The sequence below is a fragment of the Chlamydotis macqueenii genome, chromosome 25 (genome assembly GCF_036417535.1).
Source record: "Chlamydotis macqueenii isolate bChlMac1 chromosome 25, bChlMac1.mat, whole genome shotgun sequence".
In the NCBI taxonomy this organism is placed as follows: Eukaryota; Metazoa; Chordata; class Aves; order Otidiformes; family Otididae; genus Chlamydotis; species Chlamydotis macqueenii.
In genome coordinates, this window is record NC_141580.1 from 4,390,847 (window position 1) to 4,412,672 (window position 21,826).

General features: G+C 52.1%; 1 protein-coding gene across 1 annotated transcript; it reads left to right on the forward strand.

The window, feature by feature from the left end:
- Positions 1–48: 48 nt before the first annotated feature.
- On the forward strand, positions 49–21,732 carry CAVIN1 (caveolae associated protein 1). Its single transcript, XM_086766522.1, has 3 exons — positions 49–208; positions 4,712–5,175; positions 19,766–21,732. Exons 2-3 carry the CDS (start codon positions 4,756–4,758, stop codon positions 20,429–20,431), a joined length of 1,086 nt encoding a protein of 361 aa, XP_086622648.1. The 5' UTR covers positions 49–208; positions 4,712–4,755; the 3' UTR covers positions 20,432–21,732.
- Positions 21,733–21,826: the final 94 nt, after the last annotated feature.

Consider the following 21,826-nt stretch of genomic DNA (forward strand, 5'->3'; position numbering starts at 1 on the left):
CCGGGCCCGCACCGGAAGTGACGGCGACGGGGAGGGATGGGACCGCCCCTATCGCCGGGCCCGCGCCGTGACGGCTCCTCCGCAGGGGCCGGTGACGCCACCGGTCCGCTGTGACGCAGGCAGTGACGTCACTGGTGGCGTGGCCGAGGCGCGAGGGCCCGGCCCCTCGTCTGCGTGAGGCGGCCGCGGGGAGCGGCGGCGGCCACAGGTACGGTCCTGGGGAGCCCGGGGCCTCGGGGCTGGAGGGGGCGGCCCCCGGGGCCTGGGGCTGCGCGGGAGCCGCCCCCGGAGCCGCCTGCCCGGCCCGCGCCTGCCCGGTCGCCTTCCTGCAGCACGGGGCCTGCACCGGGCGGCTGGGCCCAGCCCGGTACCCGGCACCTCGCGCGCCTCCGCCTCGCCGCCTCCCCGCTCCGCAGGGAACGTTCCCTTGTCGAAGTCAGTGGAGTTACGGGAAATGGAAGAGCCAAAACTGGCTCTTCGGAGTTAAATCCGAGGGTGCTACAAGCACGCGGACACGGAGGCGATTCCCTCCAGCAGCCCGAAGGCTGAGCCAGGGGTGCGGCAGTTCACGTCGCAGAAATCCAGTTAAATACAAGAAACCTCCCTGCCTGTCGGGGGTTTTCTGCACTGGACTGTTAATGGAAACATGGTTCAGTGGGAAGGAAGGCAAAAATCACAGATATTTGAGTTAAAATACGCTAGACTTCCAGGTGCTTCTGAGGTCCAGAGGAGGCCACGCAGATGCTGAGAGGGCTGGAGCAGCTCTGCTGTGAGGCCAGGCTGGGAGAGCTGGGGCTGTTCAGCCTGGAGAAGAGGAGGCTCCGGGGAGACCTGAGAGCGGCTCCCAGTGCCCAAAGGGGGCTGCAGGGAAGGTGGGGAGAGACTGGTCAGCAGGGCCTGGTGGGACAGGATGAGGGGTGATGGTTTCAAAATAGAGGGAGGTAGAGTCAGATCAGATATTAGGAAAAAATTGTTTATGCTGAGGGTGGTACAACAGTGGCCCAGGTTCCCCAGAGAGGCGGTGGATGCCCCATCCCTGGAAACGTTCCAGGCCAGGTTGGCCGGGGCTCTGAGCACCCTGATCCGGTTGGAGATGTCCCTGCTCCTGGTTGGACTGGATGGGCTTTGAAGGTCCCCAACCCAAGCCATTTGAGATTCTATGATTCTACTTGCTGACTGTGTCTTTGAGTAAATGGTTGATCTTGATATGATTACAAGAGGAGCTTTTGCAATAGCAACGATATGATTTAACCACAGGCCCCTTTTCACACGGTTGTCTTTGTTTTGGAAGCCCCTAATTGTGCACAGATGTCCCTTCGGGGTCTGCGCAGGCGTTGCCTCCTTTGGAGTGGATCCTGGTTACCGCTGTGTGCTTATCTGTAACGCTGGAGCAGAGGGGCACCGGTGGGGGTGTAGGTGCTGCTCCAGCTCAGGACAAATCCCAATACTGCTCCTAAGATCTCCTGCGAGACAAAAGACCTCCTGCAGATACGTCAGGAAATAACGACGCGGTACGGGTCGGCGTGGTGGGCTGCAGTCCTGGCGAACGACACCCCTGCGCCAGGGGGCTCAGGCCGTGGTAGTGAGGCCAGCGGTGCTGCATAAGGGAAATGGCAGTAGTAGGGCTACGACTAACACGCAGATTTTGCTGTTATTCAGGTATTTGACATCTCTTAAATCGCTTGGGAAAAAGTCAGCAGGTTAGAAGGTTAAACAACATGTATCTTAATTTGTCGTGAAATAAGTTTGGTGCCTGGGAAGTGCATTGCGCTGGCGGTGGCCTGTAAAACTGAATTCTCCTCATCTGTGCAACGCATCGAACAGCACAGAAAGTTGCATGCGTACTGCACATTTCCTCCCCCTGTACTTATCCCCAGGTTTTGGAAAACGGAGAGGATGATTTTCTTTCTTATTCTCTGTCCAGTTCGTTTCTGCTGTACTTCAGCTCCAGGTGAGGGGACAAATCATGTCACCCACGCTTGGTGAAATTTAAGAGAGAGTCTGTCCACTGCAAGCCAAGGCCGTTCCTTCTTCTGACCGGCCCTGAGCAGCTGTACCTTGCTATTTCAGAAGTTAGTGAGCTGAGCCGGTTTCTGTAGTCACAGGAACTTCCACGGACTGGTGTGGAAGCAGATTGCGTTCCTTTGTTGTCCTGCATACACCTGGCAGAGTTTTCCTGTGAAGCTGAAAGACCCTAGTTTTTGTTCGGCCCCTCTGTTCCATGTCTATATAACAAATTCAGTAGTGATGCTATAAAATCGCCGGGATACTGGAATGATCAGCAGGATCTACGGCACAGTGCAAGCATGGAAGAGCCAAAGACCCTACTACATCTACTGTGCAACAAAAGCAGCAAGAAATTGTTCACGCTGGAAGAGACTGGGATGGATTTCACTGTCCTGTCCTCCTGTCCGTGCGAAGGCTCCGAAGGGGAGGCTGCAGTTTGCCACCTATTGGCTTTTCTGGGTACGTCTGCGCGGCAGAACGTGGCTGGAGTGGAGTTAGTCCTGACATAGAAAATTACTCATGGCAGTTTAGCTTAGGGTGTGACTGCCGCGTGCACAGCAAGCGCTGAGTGTGGCACTTCATCTCTTCTACCGAGCATCAAGGAAAAAAAAAATCAATTCCTGTTCTCTTGTTTTATCTCATTCTACCTCGACAGACCTACTCAGGCTGATTTTTTAAAAAATTATTCCCAAATGGGGAAACAAGAGCACAGAGATTGCGTTGAATTAACACATGGAATAGGTGGCAGAGCTAGAAAGAGAGCACTGGTCTTGGATCCTGTCCTTTGTGTGAAAATTCACTGCAGATATCCCCAGTGAGAAACAACTGCAGAGCCTCAACGCTGTCTGGCTGCAGTGAGGATTTTTTTTCATGGAACTGACTCATCAGCAGCAAACACTGGAAATAAATCCTCAGGAAAAGGGTCCCTCCAGGAAAAAACAGGGTATAGAAAGCAACCTATTTTTAATACATGACATAATACCTATTGTGGAAGCCGCGCAGCACGATTTACTGATGCACAGTGAAACCAGATCTAGATCAATGGTGCAGTGTGGGCACAACAGCAGTAAAAAGCGAGCTGTCACATGCTGGAGAATACAGGGGCGCGGAAAGTGCTGACTGTCGTGAGCATTCATCGTGAAACAATGATCCCGTGCATCTGCGTGTGCCTCGTGGATTTCCCACCTTGTACGCTTGGAATTATTTCTTCCAGCACTGTCTTGAGGCAGGCTGGGAGCCTGCAGGATCCCAGCGCTCCAGGGCATTCGTTATTTGCCAGCCTGTGGCAAATTGCAAGGGCGGGCTCGACCCTGGCAGGACGCAGGATGTGCTGAGTACGAATTGCTTGTTGTCAAGGCTACGGGACAAGAGGGAAACTGCAGCCTTCCCAGCCTGCCCACAGCCCTTCAGCTGAGCCTGGAAGGGCTTTCTGCCGCCCAAGCCGGCAGGGATTTCACAGCGGTTCTGTCCGTGGGAGCTTGATTTCCTTTGGCTGAGCCAACACCAGTGACAGTGGAGAGGGTCTCGCTCGGGGTCACTCTCAAGATCTGAATTTTCCTTCTTCACATTCCCATGCTTGGTCCTGCTGGGCTGTTGCACCTCCCAAGCATCTTCTAAGGCAGTCAGCTGATGGTGGCTCCGGGTGGCATCAACTTCTGCCAACGCTCTATAAGGCTCTATGAATTGCTTTGTGTCGATACCGAGGTTAAAAAATAGCAAAATAAGGATTATTTCTTCCTCATGCTTTCTAAAGCAATGTGTACTTTATTAAGTTCTGAAACAATTATTACTTTCTTTTTTTTTTTTTACTAGTAAAGCCTTATGTAACACAATGTATTTGGGCACTGCTTACAAGCACGTTTTTGCATGTCCCACATTTAAAAGTCTAGCGAGTCCATTTGTGGGTGGGTAGAGGACTGCAGAGCTGAGATAGCTGCTTCTAGGTGAAATGGCCAGCTGCTTTACTTCAGGGGTGAATTATACTTCTCCTTTCTCTGTTAAATCTGCACGGAGACGTGCTGCGTGCTGTATATATCATGCGTACGCCCGTTGTGTACGTTCACAGCCACGGAAGCGTGCATTTTTATGACCTAGAAGTTATGTGCTGAAACCTTTCTTTAAAGTATTGAAAATCAGACTCTCATAGTCCTGGGGGGAAAAAAAAAAGCTTACTGTTGGAAAAAGATCTGACTTTTCCAGCTGAACTTTAACGTGTGCAGTTGTTTAAACCAGCCTTCCTTTCATGTACACAGCTGTGCCCAGATGGGGTTGCTTTCTTTCCAGCAGCTTCCCGAGCCATTTGCTCAAGGTTTTTGTTTTTTCCTCTCGTTACTTAGAGTGCCTTTAGACATACGGTAAAGCAGAGGCGGTTGTAGTTTCAGAGCTTTGCATTCCTCACTGAGCTGTGCCTGTGTTTGCATGCAAAGCCATCGCCTCCCCTCCAACTATTTTAATCATTTCAGAAAGGGTGGGTCGTCAGGCATTTGGCAGCGGGCTCCTTTTATATAGCTGAGGTGGAGTCAGCCAATGACCTGCAAGCCTGGAAAATTTTGCAGGGCAGTTTCACTGGACGGCTTTGCGGAGCTGTGCCATTTGAATTTCAGCACAGACATCCACACACTGCGCTCTCCATTTCTGGCGTGTCTCCCAGCGCAGAGTTTAGCTGAGGCTCGGGTTTAGTTTTCCCTCCTCTCTCTCCCTGTAGTGACAGCTTCTCCGGGCTCTGCTAGCCAGGACTCCCGAGCGATCATGGAGGATACTACTTTGCAAATTATCGAACCACCAACTGCTTCCGAGGCGTCTGAGGAGCCGGTGCCTGACGAACCCATCAAATCAGACCAGATCAATGGTGTGATGGTGCTGACCCTTCTGGACAAGATCATTGGAGCAGTGGATCAGATCCAGCTGACCCAAACACAGCTGGAGGAGAGACAGCAAGAGATGGATAGCGCAGTGACCAGCATCCAAGGAGAATTAACCAAGCTGACGAAGGCACACACCACCACCAGCAACACCGTCAACAAGATGCTGGAAAAAGTGCGCAAGGTGAGCGTCAATGTGAAAACCGTTCGGCAGAACCTGGAGAAGCAAGCTGGGCAGATAAAGAAGCTAGAGGCCAACGAAGCGGAGCTCCTGAAACGCAGAAACTTCAAAGTCATGATCTACCAGGTAAGGAGCTGTTTCATGACTCCCTTACGTCCTGTTAGTGGATGTTTTCTTTGCTAAGGGTTCTGTCACGCTGCATGGTCGGTCCATGCCTCCCCCAAACTCCCCTGAGTTTCTGGCGGTCTAAACTGAGGCGGGTCTGAAGTACCTCTCATTCATGATTTAACATTGTCTGTATGTCCTAAGAAAAGGTTTGATAGAGTTGCTACGTTTAACAGGAGTTTTAACGGAGACAGTGAGAATGGCCCTAAGCACTCATTGCAACGGACCAGAAGTATCAAAATAACCTTATTTTACCGCTTAGCTAAAAAAAGAACAAGAATGCACTGGGTTCTGGAAAGGGGTATTGTAAATCTGTCTGGAAACGTCTTTTCTACGGAGAGGCAACGTGTGTATTGCTACGTGGAGAGCGATAATATTTCAGATTTGTGACATGCATCTGGTAACAACAAGAGTCAGTAACCCCAGCATCGAGGTTAATCTCGCTGACTGGGACAGACAGCGGCACTAGAGAAAATGCAGAACATCTTTTTGAGTTCATTAGTGCTCGGGTTTGCCTTTGCCGTTGTGCTTGGACAGATTTTCACCTGCTTTTTTCTGCAGCCTGCAAGTCTTGAATCTTCCAGTTGTCTGGTTTCAATAACAGCTTTGGTTTGCTTGGTGTTCAACCCCTGTGCTAAGTGTTGGATTTTTCCTTTAATAATGAACAAGGAGAAGGAGAGGAAGGTGTTTCTGTCAGTTTTCCTGTCTGGAGTTAGTCTTTCTTGTCAGAGCAAGCTCTTACATTGGGCCATGGAAGAAAAGTGAGTGAAATAGTTAGTAATTCCGTTAGAAGCCTCTGGGTTAATAATAGACAACGTCAGGGACAAATAGAGAAGCATCTAGTGCTGATCACAGGAAGAGAGAGACGAAAAGCAGGGAAAAAAAAGGGAAAATGCTTCCTACTACAGGGTTTGAAGGGAGAGCTGATCATAATAGGCTCAGGAATCTAACAAGTACGGGGCCTGTGTAACTCTCTGATTCAGAGCTTAAGCATCTGTCATTTTATCGTGCCTGAAAGGCTGAAATACTCGAGCCTACTCAGATCATACAACCTAACCAGTTTTATATATATATATTTATATTACAAGCTGTTTGTATCAGGCTTTTGGGGGAGGATGGCAAGCTTCTGGGTCCTTTGGAAGCATCCTAAACATTGGCAGATTGTCGTTTTGTGAGCTGTTCATTTCGGTTTGCTGTTGCTTACGAATATTGAGAAGAGTTTCTCCTTGAATATGAAAAAGCAATCCTGCTTCTGAAGGAAACCAGGGGGAATACTCTTGCTGATGTAATGAGGACAGAACAGCCTCTGTGCAAATCAGTTGGCAGGCGACTACAGCAGGGATTTTGTGAATCATGAAGATATTTAGGAAAAAAATACGAACCAGTTGTAATTCAGAAGAATTTTCCAGCATGGAATTTCGTGCGATTTGACTGTGAGGCCCCAGAGCACAAGTGAGAAATTCTCCAGGTTTTCTTCCTGTGACACGAAGCCTTTTGCGCCCTCATAGAAATCCTCACACTTTGCAGAAACCCTGAGAAGATCTTGCCAGGAAGGGTACGATCCAGTTCTGAGGAGATCGAAGGTGTGGCCGCAGGCATGCAGGCTTGTGGTGGGCACTGCCAAGGCAAAAAAAAAGTCTTTTTTGAGGAGAAGCTCTTGATTATCTGTTAATTTGGTGCTTAAACTGAAAAACAAAATCGATGACAGGCTTTTGATGTTTGAATACTAGAAATAAATAGGCAACAAATAAAATTGTTGGGTAAAAATATTTTTATCCATAGTACTTTGTCATTACTGTGGCAAAGACAGACCCATACAATGGGAATTTGGTGGCCGGACACGGACCATGGAGAATCCCCTGGAAGAATGGGGTATATTTTTGCAGTCCTCTGCAACAGCGTAACTGCACTTTCCTGCATACAATGGAAACATAGATTTTTGGTCAACAGATAACGTTTCTAAATTATATCAATCTACGTTAATTATTCTTTCTCATATAGAAAACAGAGTTGCTTCATAGTTGCATTACTCCGTAGATTTCACTCCGTAAAAACATCGTCGTATAACCTTAATGGTACAGAAACCTGGCTTGGTGTAAGGAAAAATAATCTGTCATGTATAGAATTCTCTCATTTGTGGAGATCTTTCATTCTGAAGAAGTTAGACATGAGTTTGTGTCTTACTGCAACAATGGAGATGTCATTCCTCAGAAATCCCTAACACAGGCTGGCTGTGGGAATTGCACAGCAGATTTGCGAAAACATCAGGTTACAGCTCTGTGTGCTGATTTACTCGTATGAGTATTTTATCACAGAAGGGAATTCTAGGCACATCGGTGACAAGAGTGGTACTTTGTCTGGGATTATGCAAAACATATAATGCTGTCACATTTAACTAATAAAAGCCTATACGAAAAGAATGATATTTTTGTGTGTAAAGGCATTTATCGAATCGAGGATGGTGTTCACCTGCTTTACTGATCCTGAACGGTGCTATTTGTTGCAAGAAGTCTTGTTGATTCCCCCTGGATTAGCCATTTACTAAAATGCTTCTTTGTTTCAGTATTAATAATAATGAAATTAAAAAAAAATAGATCAAGAGTCTATAAAACCAAAACTATATGATGGGCTCTGCCCTGGGAGTTTAAATGAGGAAAATTCACCGTGTTTTCCTAACTGTGCCTATCATTTAAAAAAAAAATAAAGGAAAAGAACTCTTTTCTAATTCAGTGTTTCACTTCTCAAGTCCCACCAGCTATCAAAATTTGTGTGAGATGCTTTCTTGATAATATAATGAGTTCTGTGATGGTGAGCAATATTATTATACTTTCTAACTCAGACAAAGCTGCCTTTGAAAAGCTGTGATTAACTTTCCTGTGCAATTGCATTTTCAGTTGCTGTGGCTAAAAACGCAAAGATTTATTAGCCTTTTGTTTTGGAGAAAAAGAGATAAACTCATCTTAAGAGACATAAAATATTACATAAAACCAGGGGTGGCTATTTTCAGGCAGGATAGCTGAGTAGAACAGTAGTCATGCTCTACAGGGATTTAATATTGCGTGATTCCGTGGTATGAAGGAATCAAAGGAGGTAAGATAAATCACTCTTTACCGGTTGTAGATGTTTGATTATTCTCTCAGCATTGAGTCCTGAGTCTCAGCAGTTACGGAGGGACTATTTCAGGAGTGCAAGTAAGACCTTTAGGCAACTTGGGAGAAGAGGTCAAACGACACGCGCGAGTTGTATTTTGCTAGCTGTTAGATTAGGAGGAAATGAAAATCGAGTTTTGTTCAGGGAAGGCTTGACCTGTAGAGATGAGGCTGAAGCACATCTGCCTGCATAGCTTCAGACTTTGGGGGAGAAAGTTTCTCATTTGCTCACTCTCTCAAATACACTTTTACCTGACTTTGCCAGGAGCTGCTCTGATTTCTACCGAGGGAAGGGTTTTTGTACCAACTTAACCTAGGGAATTAGATCAATTCTTGAGAATAAAATTCAGAAAAATCACCTCCCCTCCAAATTACCACATCTTTTTTACGTTGAAAGCAAGCCTAGCAAAAGTGAAGGTGACAGACTTTTGACAAGCTACTGTGTCAACAGAAGTTCGGTGCTCTTACCGTAAACAGGACTTGCCTTCCTAAAAAGCCTGATGTCAAATGACTACGTGCACTTAGCAGCTCATGGGAACAGAGCTCCTCAGTGCTTCCTTTGTGCCGTCTGTCCTGGGCTCCTGTCTTTCAGAGAAATTAGGACACCAACAAATTTGGTTAGAGTGGTTGCTAATAAAAACAAACTGAAGTGACTGCATCCCACACCTCCCGGGTTTAAGAGACGAGAATCTGGGGCTGGTCGCTGCAGTTCGCGATGCAGTAGTGGATGTCCCGTGCAAAAAGCGACTGCTCTAAAACCAGACCGTGCCGCGTTCGGCTGGAGAACGGCACGAGTCAGCGCTTATGTAGGCATAGCATTTTTACTCCAAACATTTTTCAGCAATGAAACATATTCTTGCAAATGTCAAAGGTTTGATTTTCTTACAGCCAGACATCCGAATGCTTGCAGCATGCAGCGCACATATTGAGTACTGGATTCCTAAAGTGGTGCTGGTCCTTTATTTTGAGGCTGGCGTGGGCGCCGAGCTCGAGGGAAGTCTGCCTCGTGATGTGCAGCGTTGTTTGTTTGAGAGAGAGCAGCCTTTGTCGATGGCGAGCGGATGGGCTGCTCCCCACGCTGTCAGACTGGGGGGCTCCCGTGGGGCAACTGTTTTCTTCAGGTGACTCCAGCGGCCACTCAGTGCCTCACGAGACACGGAGTTTCTTTGGGAAGGGCTGGGCGGTTACGAGAGCAGGGCAGAACATGAATGTCGGCGGTACGATGCGTAGGGTAGGTAGGGCTGGACGAGGATATAAAAATAGCACAGCTTGGCTTTTGTGCCGTGAGTGGGCCTTATACGGACAAGAGCAACAAGATTCTCGATCGTGGGGAGGAGGGATGAGTTTCAGACCCACGTGTTAACATGACAGATTCGGGGGCCAGACCTGAACCGCCTCATTTTTAGGTCTGTGCTCCTCAGAAGAGAGTGTGGAACAGAACATGAGCTAGGGGTCTGATGGCAAGCACAGGGCAGGGAGCACAGGGCGTACAAACCCACGTATGGCAGCCGCCACACCCGCTGCCCCTGGGCTGCAGCCTTTCTCCACCTCCTCAACAGTATGTTAGCTGCCCCGAGCTATGATTTCGTTTCAAATTAATCATTCTGAAACAAAAACCTTATGAGTCTAACGACAGCAGAGACTTCACGAGAGCCAGCGTGATCTGCAGTCCCAAAGAGCAGGCTGCGCGGGTTACGTACCTTGAATTTGGTGGAGTTTGCCCAACTACAAGTGTTAAAGAATAAATAGAAATTTCAAATAAAATTTGAATTATAGTACTGGGGCAGTAGGGACACACGTTATGCTTTTCCTCCGAGATCGGTTGGCTCCGTGTGCTTGGCAACGCGCTGTGCTTGAACTTGGGTCCCTCTCTGGATCCAGAGCAGCACTGTCTGTAGCATCGGTTTTTCCCACTGGTTGCACTGCAGCAGCCAGCGGTTTCTGTATTTATTTTCTGATAATACTTTAAAATAAAAGGTGAGCTCCCCACTGGTGGTTTCGTGCATCAGCAACGTGCCAAGTCCCAAGAAACACCTCACCCAGTGACAGTTCTGGTGTGATCAACGGGGACAGGATATTCCTCTGGTGCTGGATTTGTTTTAACTTTATTTTATTCTGTTCTTAAATGAAATATGAAAGAGAATTAATCATGAAGCCTTTGTTGAAAAACACACAAGAAAATCTGAACCGTACAAACCAATACTCATTAATTAAGAGTTAATATTGTTTATCTCTGATCCTTTGTCTTTGTTGCTGGAATACCAAGATCTTAACCCAGAAAGCTGCTGTGTCTTCCCTTCTGTTGTCCTGCTTTTGGTCACAGAAGTAGCAAAATTAGAGGTGAGAAAATGCCAATGCCATCCCAGGGGAAGGAGAGAAATAGCGCCCAACTCAATTCCTTCGGGCTGCCGCACTGAATTCAGTGAATCCTCTGTATTCTCTGCACATTACTGAATTGTAAGAGTCTCAAGGTAATAATTCACAGGAGACTGAGACTTAAAAAAAAATCAGGATTTTAACAGCTCTCATTCCCAGGATTGTTCTTAGTGCAGATTATCAGTCTTTTTACCAAGAGACAGCTCTGGAGCATGGATTTCTCTGTTGCAGCCTGGAATAAACTGCATTAATGTTTCATTGCGCAGGTATTATTCATAAGCAGTTGGTGGCAGGACTGTTTGCTGAAATCCTGTCAGCATTACAGTTACGTAATAGCGAAAATAAGTGAACCAATCATGGACACACAGCGGGAAATACTCTCCAAGGCCGAAGGTAACAGAGTTTGTAGGTCTGGCATTAGAAACCAGAGAATTCGAGAAGCGAGTCAGTGCTTAGACCGTGCCTCTCCCTGCAAAGACACCGTCCCATTACTCTCCAGTAGGAATTTGACTGGTAGATGGTAAAAGCTGCTTAGAGTTGTAGGCACTGGAGGAGGGTGAGAGAAGTGGAAGAGAAGTGGAACTCCTGCCTATTGCCTCCACGTCCCCCATTTCATATCAATGCGAACGCTCCGCAGTTGGCACGCGTCCCTCTGCGCCCTTCAGCATTGCTCACCAGGCAGGCGCGGAGCGTGCTGCGGGTGACTCACCGCGCACGGTCGCCCCGTCCCAGCTCCAGACGAGGCACGTCGTTTGTGCCGGGCTGTCCCTGTCTGAGTAATGAGCGCAGAACTCTGCAGTCTCCATGCTCTGAGGTACTGGGATGCATCTGTGACCCACGTAAAGCACGGCAGTGGCTCCTCAGCTCTTCAGCAGCACGCTTAGCCCTGTTTTATCCTGTTTGGGATAATGTTGTCCTCTTGATTCTGCATGATCTTTTCCAGCTTACGAAGTCCCTGAAGAATTGTGGGTCCACTGTCCAGCTGCAAGATGAGACAAAGACCAGAAACAGAGATGCTCGGTGTCAGTGAGGAAAAATCAAATATTTAGAATAAAAAGTCTCGGGATGTTTAGTCTGTAGCTGTATGTGGATGCGAATGTCAGTATCAGCACAGATCTATCTGTAATGCAAACTCCATCTTTGCTGGTTTGCTGTTCAGAAATAGCCCTGGAGTTATTAATCAGTTCAGACAGGTTTATCCGGGAGGAGCAGTTCTGAGAGTAAAGCCAGTTGTACAAGCCAACTGATAATAGCATCAGAACTTTTTTTTTCTGCTGTCAGAGGGAAAAAAAAAAAAACCCAACGCCTTTTCACTCTGCAATCTATTTACTTCTCTGTTTCCCCCAGCCCTGCCTTTCTTCTGACTCACTGTTAGGCACAAGCACTTTTCCAAACACAGCCTCCTCCTCTCCCCACGCCGTTCCTCCCTTCCCCTTCACCATCAGGTTTGAACTGGCTCTGGTGCCCGTACGACGCTGCTCATTCTCATCAGCTAATGGAGAAGATACAGCCTTTTAGGACATAGCTTCCAGGACAGAGAGTAACTAAACGCGCCCGATAGAAAAAGTGCCAAGAAGATTGCACAATACACAAAATTACAGAGAATAGAAGGACTTCTGCTAGTCAGGGAGATACTACTTGGGAATGAACTAGCTTATCCCTTTAACATTTACCTGATCTCAACCTATTTTGCTTTTCCCCCTCATATTTGAGATATTTTCCTTTGTCTCAGCAGTATTCTTTGGTGACTTCTTACTGCAGGATTCAGTAGTCTCCTCTCTAAGGACTCGAGGCTTCTCTTTTTATGGACCTCTTGATACTGTTGGAGTTAAAATCTGTCCGCCCTTTGGAACGTAAGAGTCAAGGCCATGCCTGTTGCATATGGAAGGTTAATTTTATGTGCCAGCTGCTGCTGGGGATGCTGACTAGCCTCCCTCTGTCCTCAGGGTGCATTTAGCAGAAGAGAGAGGTTTTGATTTTGCAGTGAGCGTGTTTGCTCTGTCACTGGGTATTGGCCAGCGTTGGTTTAGGGTACGGTCCCTGACAAAACCAGCAGGTGCAGTTCTGGAGTCACACCCGGCTGTTTCGATCTCTCCACCTTGCGTATTTGAATTAATGAACATAGGGTTTTTAAATCACTATCTTTTCATAATCTTACACTGAAAGCAAACTGCTTTCAGCTATGTGACAGAAATCGGAGATATCTCCCCAAATCACTCTGTGATGTGAAAAGAGAGCAGAATCTGGCCCTATGGCACTGCTCAGTGTAAACGTGCCTGAAGCCATAGAAGGGATTCTGTGTCTCCTAGGGCCTGCCGTAAATTAAAGAAGGACATTCTCCCTTCTAATAAATCTTTGCTGACTGTCTTTTCTGTCAAATTTTGCTGCCTGGCTTCTCCCTTTACTAAAACATATCCCTGTGCCTTTTCTCTCTGCCTGTTCTCACGCTAATCCGGATTACTTTGTTGGCGATGTTCCTGATCAGATTTCCAGCAGGGACAGGTAAGTTTTTCCATTGTGCTTCCTTTCCGCTGGCCATTGAAACGCAGTTTTCCTCGTCTTAGCCCGAGAAGATCCAGAGGGTGCGCTTTGACTCTTCGCCGGGGACCGCCCTCTGAGCCGTCTCCAGGATCGGTTCCCCCTGCCCGTGCTGCGGAAAGTGCCACAGCCCAAATCAGCAGAAGACATGCGAGGAGGCAGCAGTTTAGGGCCTGAGCAGGAGCACTCCCTGAAGATCGCTTTGAACCTCTTCCGAAACTCTGAAAGCTGCTGATTCCAGAGCCGTTGCCTCTCTGCCTGCTTGCGGCTGCCGCAAGCCTTGCGACCCGCGAGGCTGATCTTTCAGCTGGCAGAAATGCCTCCGCTCGTTGCCTAATCTGCTTGCTGCTTGTTGCATGCTGCTGCCCTGCTTATAACGGCTGGTGAGGAGCTGCGATTTTCTCTCAGGCGTTGTGGGACTTGTCGTGCGCTGCCTCTGCCTTCTGGGAGGAATTGCTGTCTGGCTTCCATGAGGGGCTAGCAGCCGGGAGCAGTTGGCTCTGCTGGCGGCTGTTGTGACAGGGCAAATCCTTTCTGAGCCTTGGTTTCTCCCTCTGAAATACAGCCCTGATAACACCTACCTCCTCAGGCTTCGTATAGGGTTTAGCTTATAAGAGTTTGCAAAATCGTTTGAAGTTGTTGTTTTAAATAGAGAAAAGACAGGCGGAGAGCACGAACGGTGCCATAGAAAACTACGGCTGTCTCGGGTAGGCACCCATTTCTGTTCGGTGGCAGCCCCCCAGCGCTGTTCGGTAGGAGCTCGGCTTCTGCGCACAGGCTGGAGCTGGTGGTGACTTAACTGCTGTTTATCTAACGCTTATCTCATGCCACGGGGGCCCCTGGTAACAGCACAGTGCCCTGTTAGCCTTCCTCTTATTGTGTGGCTACTGGAGAAAATACGAAGGTGAACTCAGCCTGGGAATCAGGGTCTCTGAGCGAAGCTGCCAGGGAGAACTTCTCCTTTTCAAGGAGAGTGTCAAGATTTTTAGAAAAGGCAGGGTTTTTGTGATATAGCAAGAGTCTGATAGCAATTATAATTTCCACAGAAAAAGTCCGTTCCAACAAGGCACTGCAGAAGAAAGCACAGCCCTCCTCTTTTCTGCGCAGGGCGTTACCTCCCTGAGCTCTGCTAGGCTGTGGGCGCTTATCAGGTGTGCTGCTGTTACGGAGGAGTAACTGAATCCTCCTTCCCCTGACACTGACGGAAGGTCAGCACAGAAAAGCATCCTCTGAGGACTGGTAGAGCAAAACAGTTATCATGGCAAAGGGAGTGCAGAACTTTTTCTTCTCTGACAGAGCTCGGTCTGACCTGGAAGGCTGTCTTCTGCCCAGATGCTTTTAATCCTCCCTCAGCCTCCCCTCAGGCCGGAGCTGGGCAGATCTGCCCTGGGTGGGCAGAGGAAGGGCTGGCGTGGTGCGGGAGGTGCGGTGAGCTCCAGCACACCCAGCAGCAGCCGGGTGCAGCCCTTTTTCGCCGTAGCAGAGCCCAGGGATGTGAGCTGGTCATGTTCTGCATGTCATGTTCTGCTGGTCATGTTGAGTGGCTGCATGTCAAGCAAACTCAACTGTTTGTGCTGCTGCAATTGTGTAAAAATAACCGAACGAAATGAATTACAGATGTGATTAGCGTGTGCCTGTGAAAAATCCTCCATTAAACCTTCAAACTGGAGACCAGAGTGGCTGGGAGTTCTGGGACTGTTTTCACACGGTGACAGTAAGAGCCTCTCCAAGAGCAATCCAGGAGCCCTTCTCGCGTTTTGGGAACGCTCCCCAGACTTGACGGTGGTCCTGCAGTGCTTGAAGAGCTCTGCTAGGCTGGGAGTGCAGCTCAGCTTTGTGTCTCATTGGCCTTTTATATGAGAGGGGAAGTGTTTACATGTGTTGTAGCAACCGGACGGTGTGTACATGACCATACGGGGCGGCCTGCGTGACTCACTGCAAGGGAACTCGGGCTTGAAAACAACGTCCGATGAAAAGCCCGCTTGGTGAGCAAGGCAGAGCCCGCTCTGCCCCGCAGATCCAGCGGCTTTCAATTGTTTGAAGTCGGAGAAGCACAGCGCAGCCCAGCACCCCGTCAGCTGGCAGCCAGCTGCCTTCAACGCTGGGTACGGGCGCCGGGGGCCCCTCCGGGCACCCGCAAACAGATGGGTTGCCAGTCCCATCGGCTCTGCCAACGGCGGGGAGCTTCCCGAAGTAAACGGCTTCCCGGGGGAGGACTGTGCCGAAGGGACAGCACGGCTCGAGGTGTCAGAAATGGGCTGGGGGGTGGCACATTGCAAATGGGTAAAAGAAACTTAGAAGTTGAACGGGAGCTGAACCGTTCTGTGAAGCGCGTCAGACGGCAGCAAGCTCAGTCCGCGCGCACACGCAGGCACCGCCTGTTCTGCTGTGTGCACAAAGCAGCAAGATTTTCCTTCTGCTGGTCTAAAAATCTTCGGAGAGGTCCAGCTGTCTTTGTGCCAGCTGGATTCGAGCTATCTCAGAGAACAGAACTGCTTTGCGTGTGCTGATTGGGAGCCAGGGTTTGAACACCCCAACAGGCAGGAATGCCAGGACCCGGGATTTTGGACTCGCCCACTTCAAGGGTCAGTGTTTTCCCAGTAAAAATAGAGTAGTTGGAATGCCTGGTGTTAAAAATGTGGCTCATCTGGATGAGTCATGAGTGAAATAAAGCGCGCAGATCATAGTGCCTTGCCCAGAGCAGGGATCTGTGTAGCAGCCACCCGTAGACTCGGGATAGTTCTTGATTATTCCAGTGAGGTCCCATTGTCCCCCACCGCAGGCAGATGCGGCTGTGTCTGCGGGCACGTTCTGCCCAAAGCGGGCAGCTCCCCTTCTTCGCAGGAGAAACACCTTTCAAGCAGGGAGGAGGGGACCCTTGGTGGCATTTGGGCAGTGCCTGGCTGCAGGTGCGGAGCTACACGCGAGGGATGCTCAGCAGCAGTGTACCTTCCTCATGAAGACGTGCCAGAGCTGGTGGTTTTCCTCGCACCAGCTGTCCGGTGCAAAGGCCGGGGCCCGCTAAACCAGTGGGAATGCTCCCTAGGTGCAGGTGGGCTTCGAGTCCGGAAAGTGACCCACGGCACACAGTGCTGAAAAGCCACCAGCTGCCCTCCAGCTGGCTCTCTGGGGCTTGGATAAGGGAACAGATTGAAGAAGAGTCAGGGGGAAAAAATGCCGGAATTGCACCAGGCATAGGAAAGAGAGATGCTCTGTCTGGGGCCCCTCGGTTGGCCTGGCAGCCCCGCAGTGGGCACGCTGCCCCGTCGCCCTGACCCTGCGGGAAAGGGGCTGGATGAAGGTTGCGAAGGGTTTCCCAAGCGCAGCTGGAGAAAAGCTCTTGGAAACAATCCCGAGGGGAAAGGCTGGGATTGTAGGCATCCTTCCTTATGGGAATAGCTGTGCTCCCTCTGTGCCTGAGCAGTGAGGGTGCCTCCTGAACGAGGTCCGGGGAGAGCCGCAAGTCCGTGGGCGCCGCTGGGCTGGGGCGAGGGGGCTGCCTGCGGGGACGGTGCACGGGACGGCACAAGCGTGGGTCTGTAAACCACAGCGCGCAGGCTGCGGGGGTCAGGATCAAAGAGCCGGGCAGTTGCTGTTCTCAGGGTGAAGTGGCAGGGATTAGAGCCGCACCGTCACCCTGACAGGGGTGTCTCGTGTACCGGGAGCGGCTGCTGGCCACGTCTTCACCGTTGCGAGGAAAGTCTTGCAGGACGCTGCCGAGGTCGGGTGGGCGTGTTGCTCATGCGGCCCATTCAGCCACCTCAGAAAATTCAGACAGAAGATGGCTTTGCTGGTGTAACACGAGGAAAGGTGGTTGTTTATGTGGCAGACATGGAGTTTTTGAGGTGGTTTCATCCTGCACACATACATTCTGGAGCTAACCAGGGGCTGATAAGTATCTGAGTTTGCAGGATATGGCCCGTTTCCAGTGACAGTCGTGCCAAGCGAGAGGGGGATGCCTTTGTTCTGGCTCATTGTGTTGACTCGGAGGGAAGGAAGTGGATGGAGTTCCTGATGTTCTCGGCTCTGCAGGGCAGGGTCCCCGGGAGTCTCTGGGATTGCTGCAGCAGGTGTTGTTGTGGAGAACAGGATCCCTGCCTGCCCAGTGCTGTGGATTTGTTCTGGGCTGACTTGACCCTCTGGAGAGCACGTGTATTGTTTTCTCCTGAAGTGGCTAATCAGATGAAGAAAACATCTGTTGACCACTTCACCTTAATCTCCAGAAAGTATCTGGGACCTGAGCTGTGCTCTGAAGGGTGAAGAGCTTTGCCCAGCACAGCTCTCTGCTTTGAATGAAACCCAGAACGAAAGCCCTGCTCTGGCAGACCGGACCACGGACGCTGCAGCCCGTGTTGCCTTTACTGAGCCCACGGCTCCACGGAGCTGTCTTGTCGTTGTTTACTAAGTTTTCCCCAGATGTCCTCGTGTTTCCAGAACTTCAGCTTGCCCACGGAACAGCACCTGGGGAGGAACGAGGAAGCAGCTAAAAGCGTTGGAATGTCACCCAGGTGAAGCTGCGCTGGGGTCGTGTATTCAAGAAGCTTATGTCGGTTCTCAAGTGGTGGAAGGGAAGGAAGAGCTGCGGCCAGCGCCCGTGTCTGCTGTCCCGCCTCCGTCCAGGGGCTCGGCACGTCAGTGCGGTGCTGGGAGAGCGCTTAGGGCGTGGGTGCGCGAAGACGCCGTCCCTTCCGGCACTGCGCAAGGGACTGGGACGTCCTCTGCCGTGGCAGTGCAAACCTGCGCGGAAGCAGGGCTGGAGTCAGCGCGGTTCTTCAGGGCCGGGCCTCAGCGGCTGCTTTGGCGGTTGGGCCATCACCAGTGGCCTGGCTGTTGACATCTGCGTAGCTTGTTAGCTCGCGGCTGCGTTGGCGCAGGGGCTGCTGCCACGTAAGCGCGACATGTGGAGCGTGCAGCCTTGCGTGGGAGACGCCGTGGCAAATTCACCGTCGCAGGATGCGGGGCAGCTCCGCTCCTGGCATGCGTGAGCCAGGGGAAGGCGAGTCGCTGCTGGCATTTGCCACACGCCTCAAGTGCTCAGGCCTGGCTACCTTGGGGTCTGCCCCGTGATTTCCCTGGGCCCTGCTCCTGCCAGTGTTGGACTGGGATGCCCTGTTCAGCTCTGGTCTGCCCCGGGGCTGGGAATGGCACCCAGCCATCCTGCTGCCCAGGCTTTTCTCCAAACCTCAGCCCAGCAGCTCCGCTTTCTGCACGCCCGTTCCACACGACGCCTTTTGGCCGCTGCAGGCTTTCTGACAGCGCTCGACTCGGCAGCTCCACGCCTCCCCTGCCCAGCTCTGTCGATTAAAACCACTCGGGCAATAAATTTCGGAGCCGTGGGCTGCAGCCCTGCAGCTGTGACGCTTCGTACAGTGATGGGCTATTTCCAGCCTGTCCTGGGAACAGAGAGGTGATTCATTGCAGCAGGGACGCACGCTATGTGCTGCTCAGATGAAAACCAATCCCACTCCAGACCTGTGCCCCTATCCCGGGCACATGCTTGTCCTCTGCCACTGGGATCAAAAACTTGGCTGACCCACGAGAGCGGAGAAGCTGAATGAATTCGGCTCCTATCCCGAGGGGAGACAGCGTAACCTTGCAGACCTGGCTGTGCGAGTCAGGGCCGCTGTCCCTGCCGTCTTCAGATGTGGGCTCGGACAAATTCCCTAACTTATCCTCCAGCGGAGAAATGGGAAAAACAGGGCAGCCTACTGATCCCAAGAGATGTCCCAACCCTACATCTGGATCCTGCAGGCCTTGGGAAAGTCTGAGCGCAGAGCGGGGTTGGCCAGGACAGCGTGTGCGTGCCGGGCGGCGTGGCCGGACTCCCGGCTCCGGACTGTGCTGCCATCTGCAGCCCCGCGCTGCGCTGTGCCCGGAGCTGCCGTGGGCCAGACCGTGGCTGGGCCAGAGAGCTGAGGTGACTGGTGGTCTTACCAAGAGAAGACCAGCTGTGGGAAGAAGCTGAAACACCATGGGACGGGCTCTGGGCAGGCGCTGGGGAGCAAAGGGGTACCGCGTCACACGGGCGGGCTCCCCGCACTCCTCCCAGGCGGGATGCGGGCAGGGGCTTTCCTGCAGCCAGGAGCGGGGTTGCGCGATGAGCGGGTTCTGGGATGAAGATGAACCTGGAGGGGACAAGACTGTGACAGGGGCACAGGAGGAAGGGAAAAGGCTCCCGTTTCAGTGCTGGCCTGCCCGTTCCTGCCCTGCTGCTGTCACGGAGGGCTTTGGAACCAGCCCAGAGCACGCAGAGGTACTTTACCTGAGCTTAAACACCGCAGAGCCTTAAGCTGCTGCGGGGAGAGCAGATCCTCTTTATAGTCATTTATCAGGAGAGGATGAGCCCAAGCCCGACGTCGCCTGACGTTCAGCCGTGAGTCCTAGCTGTGCTTCTGCTCTGCGGCACTGCTGGCCAGGGGGGGCTGGCTGCCGCGGCTGGAGAGGCTGGGTGCGTGTGTGTCTCACTGGCTCCGCTCTGTGTCTTGCAGGATGAAGTGAAGCTCCCGTCTAAACTGAGCATCAGCAAGTCTCTGAAGGAGGGTGAAAAGCTAGAGAAGGAAGGCGAGGGCGAGGAGGTGCCTGCGGGCGAGGACCATGCAGAGGAGGACCACGTCCAGCTCTCCTCAGACGAAGAGGTGGAGATTGAAGAGATTATCGAAGAGTCGCGGGCAGAGCGCATCAAAAGGAGCGGCATGAAAAGAGTGGATGACTTTAAGAAGGCATTCTCAAAGGAGAAGATGGAGAAGACTAAGCTAAAGACCAAGGAAAACCTGGAGAAGACCCGCCACAACTTGGAGAAGACCCGCCACAACCTGGAGAAGAGGATGAACAAACTGGGCACCAAGATTGTGACTAACGAAAGGAGAGAGAAGATGAAGACCTCTCGGGACAAGCTGAGGAAGTCTTTCACCCCCGACCACACCATCTATGCCAGGTCCAAGACAGCCGTCTACAAAGTCCCACCCTTCACTTTCCATGTCAAGAAAATAAGAGAGGGCGAGGTGGAAGTGAAAGGCACGGAGCTGGTGGAGGTTGGTGGAGAGGAGGGAGAAAACTCGGATCTGCTGCGTGCGGAGAGCCCCGAGATGCACACGCTGCTGGAGATCACGGAGGAGTCCGACGCAGTGCTGGTGGACAAGAGCGACAGCGAGTAGGACAGGCTGCGGCACGGAAGGGTTGTGGACGACGGCTGAACACGTAATCATTCACATTTCGAGATCTCTCTCTGCCCTGGTGCCCCAGGGGAAGTGTACACGATGCATCTTTACTACCCTGCAGAGCCGACGCCAATCCCCTGCCTGCTAGGACAAGGTGTCTTTTATATTTTAGTTTTAGCACACAGAAACGTTAGGAACACAGGAACTGTTTTTCTTACACTGTCAAATCACCCTTGGAGACCATTCCTGCCGCAGGCTGCGCGAGCGCCTTCTAGCACCAGACCTGAAGACGAGCGTTGAGTGACGGGGACCTAGCCCAGCTGGAGAGTGCTAAAACCAAGATAACGGCTGTACACCTGGAAGGCTCAAGTGTCCTCCGTAAGCAAAGACCTGGTGTCAAGAAAGCTTCCTGCCAAGCAGCCCACCAGCCCACGCCACCTCCCTGCGCCAGGCTGCGCGGCCGCCCCGCAGGCAGGAAGACTCCCGGCACCCGAGCTGGGGGAGCGGAGGAGCCGTGATGCGCCCCGGCATGCGGGAGGGAAGAGCTGAGCGAGTCCCGTTGATGGGCAGAGTACGGCCGAAGCTGAGCCAGCCACGCGGCCGGCAGGCAGGCGGGTCTGCTCCTCTCTGCCCTCCCGAGGGTGGGATTACGTTGGCGGTGCCCAGGACGGCTTCGCCAGAAAGCCGCCCTGCAGCTGGGACTGCCGCGGGTGCCCGCGTGGCATCGCACAGCCGGGGCCTGCTGCTCCTCCTCGCTGCACCGGGGCCGTCGCTGCGACAGCCCCGGCGCCGTGGCACGAGCAGCGTGGGCCAGTCGTGGCCGCACGCTCCCCTGCCCCCGTTTCGAAACCGGCTGCCGGAGGCCCAGTGGCCGCGGGCACGTCCTCTCCGAGGCGGGGAGCACTGCGGAGGTGGGGTGCTGGGTCTGGTCCCTCCACACCCGCAGGGGTGGCGGCAGCAGGCAGCGGGGTACGCGCTCGCTGCCTGGGGAGAGGGGACGCGTGGGCGGCGGTGTCGCAGCAGCCGCCACCGGCTGCAGCTCGTTTCCAGGCGGGATACGGGATGCGCTGATGCCACGTGAGGCCCTTGACTATGTGAGAGCGGCCTTGACACCGGTCCAGCAGCGGACCTTGAGTCTTTCTGAGCATCTCCTTCCTCCAGGGGTCCCGGCACGGCTCGGGCTCGCACCCACGTCCTGCGCTTTCCTGCCCGTTTCCCGCTTTCCGCAGCTTGGCTCCCTGTCCGCTGCAGCCCGGCAGCGCTGGGGTAGCACCCCGCAGCCGGAGGGCCCCGCGCTGCCTCGGCCCGGGGCTGCCGACGCTGCCGGCTCCCGCGTAGGCAGCAGCCGGGGCCGTGCCCCGACCCGGCCCTGCAGCGTGGGCCTGCCGCGGG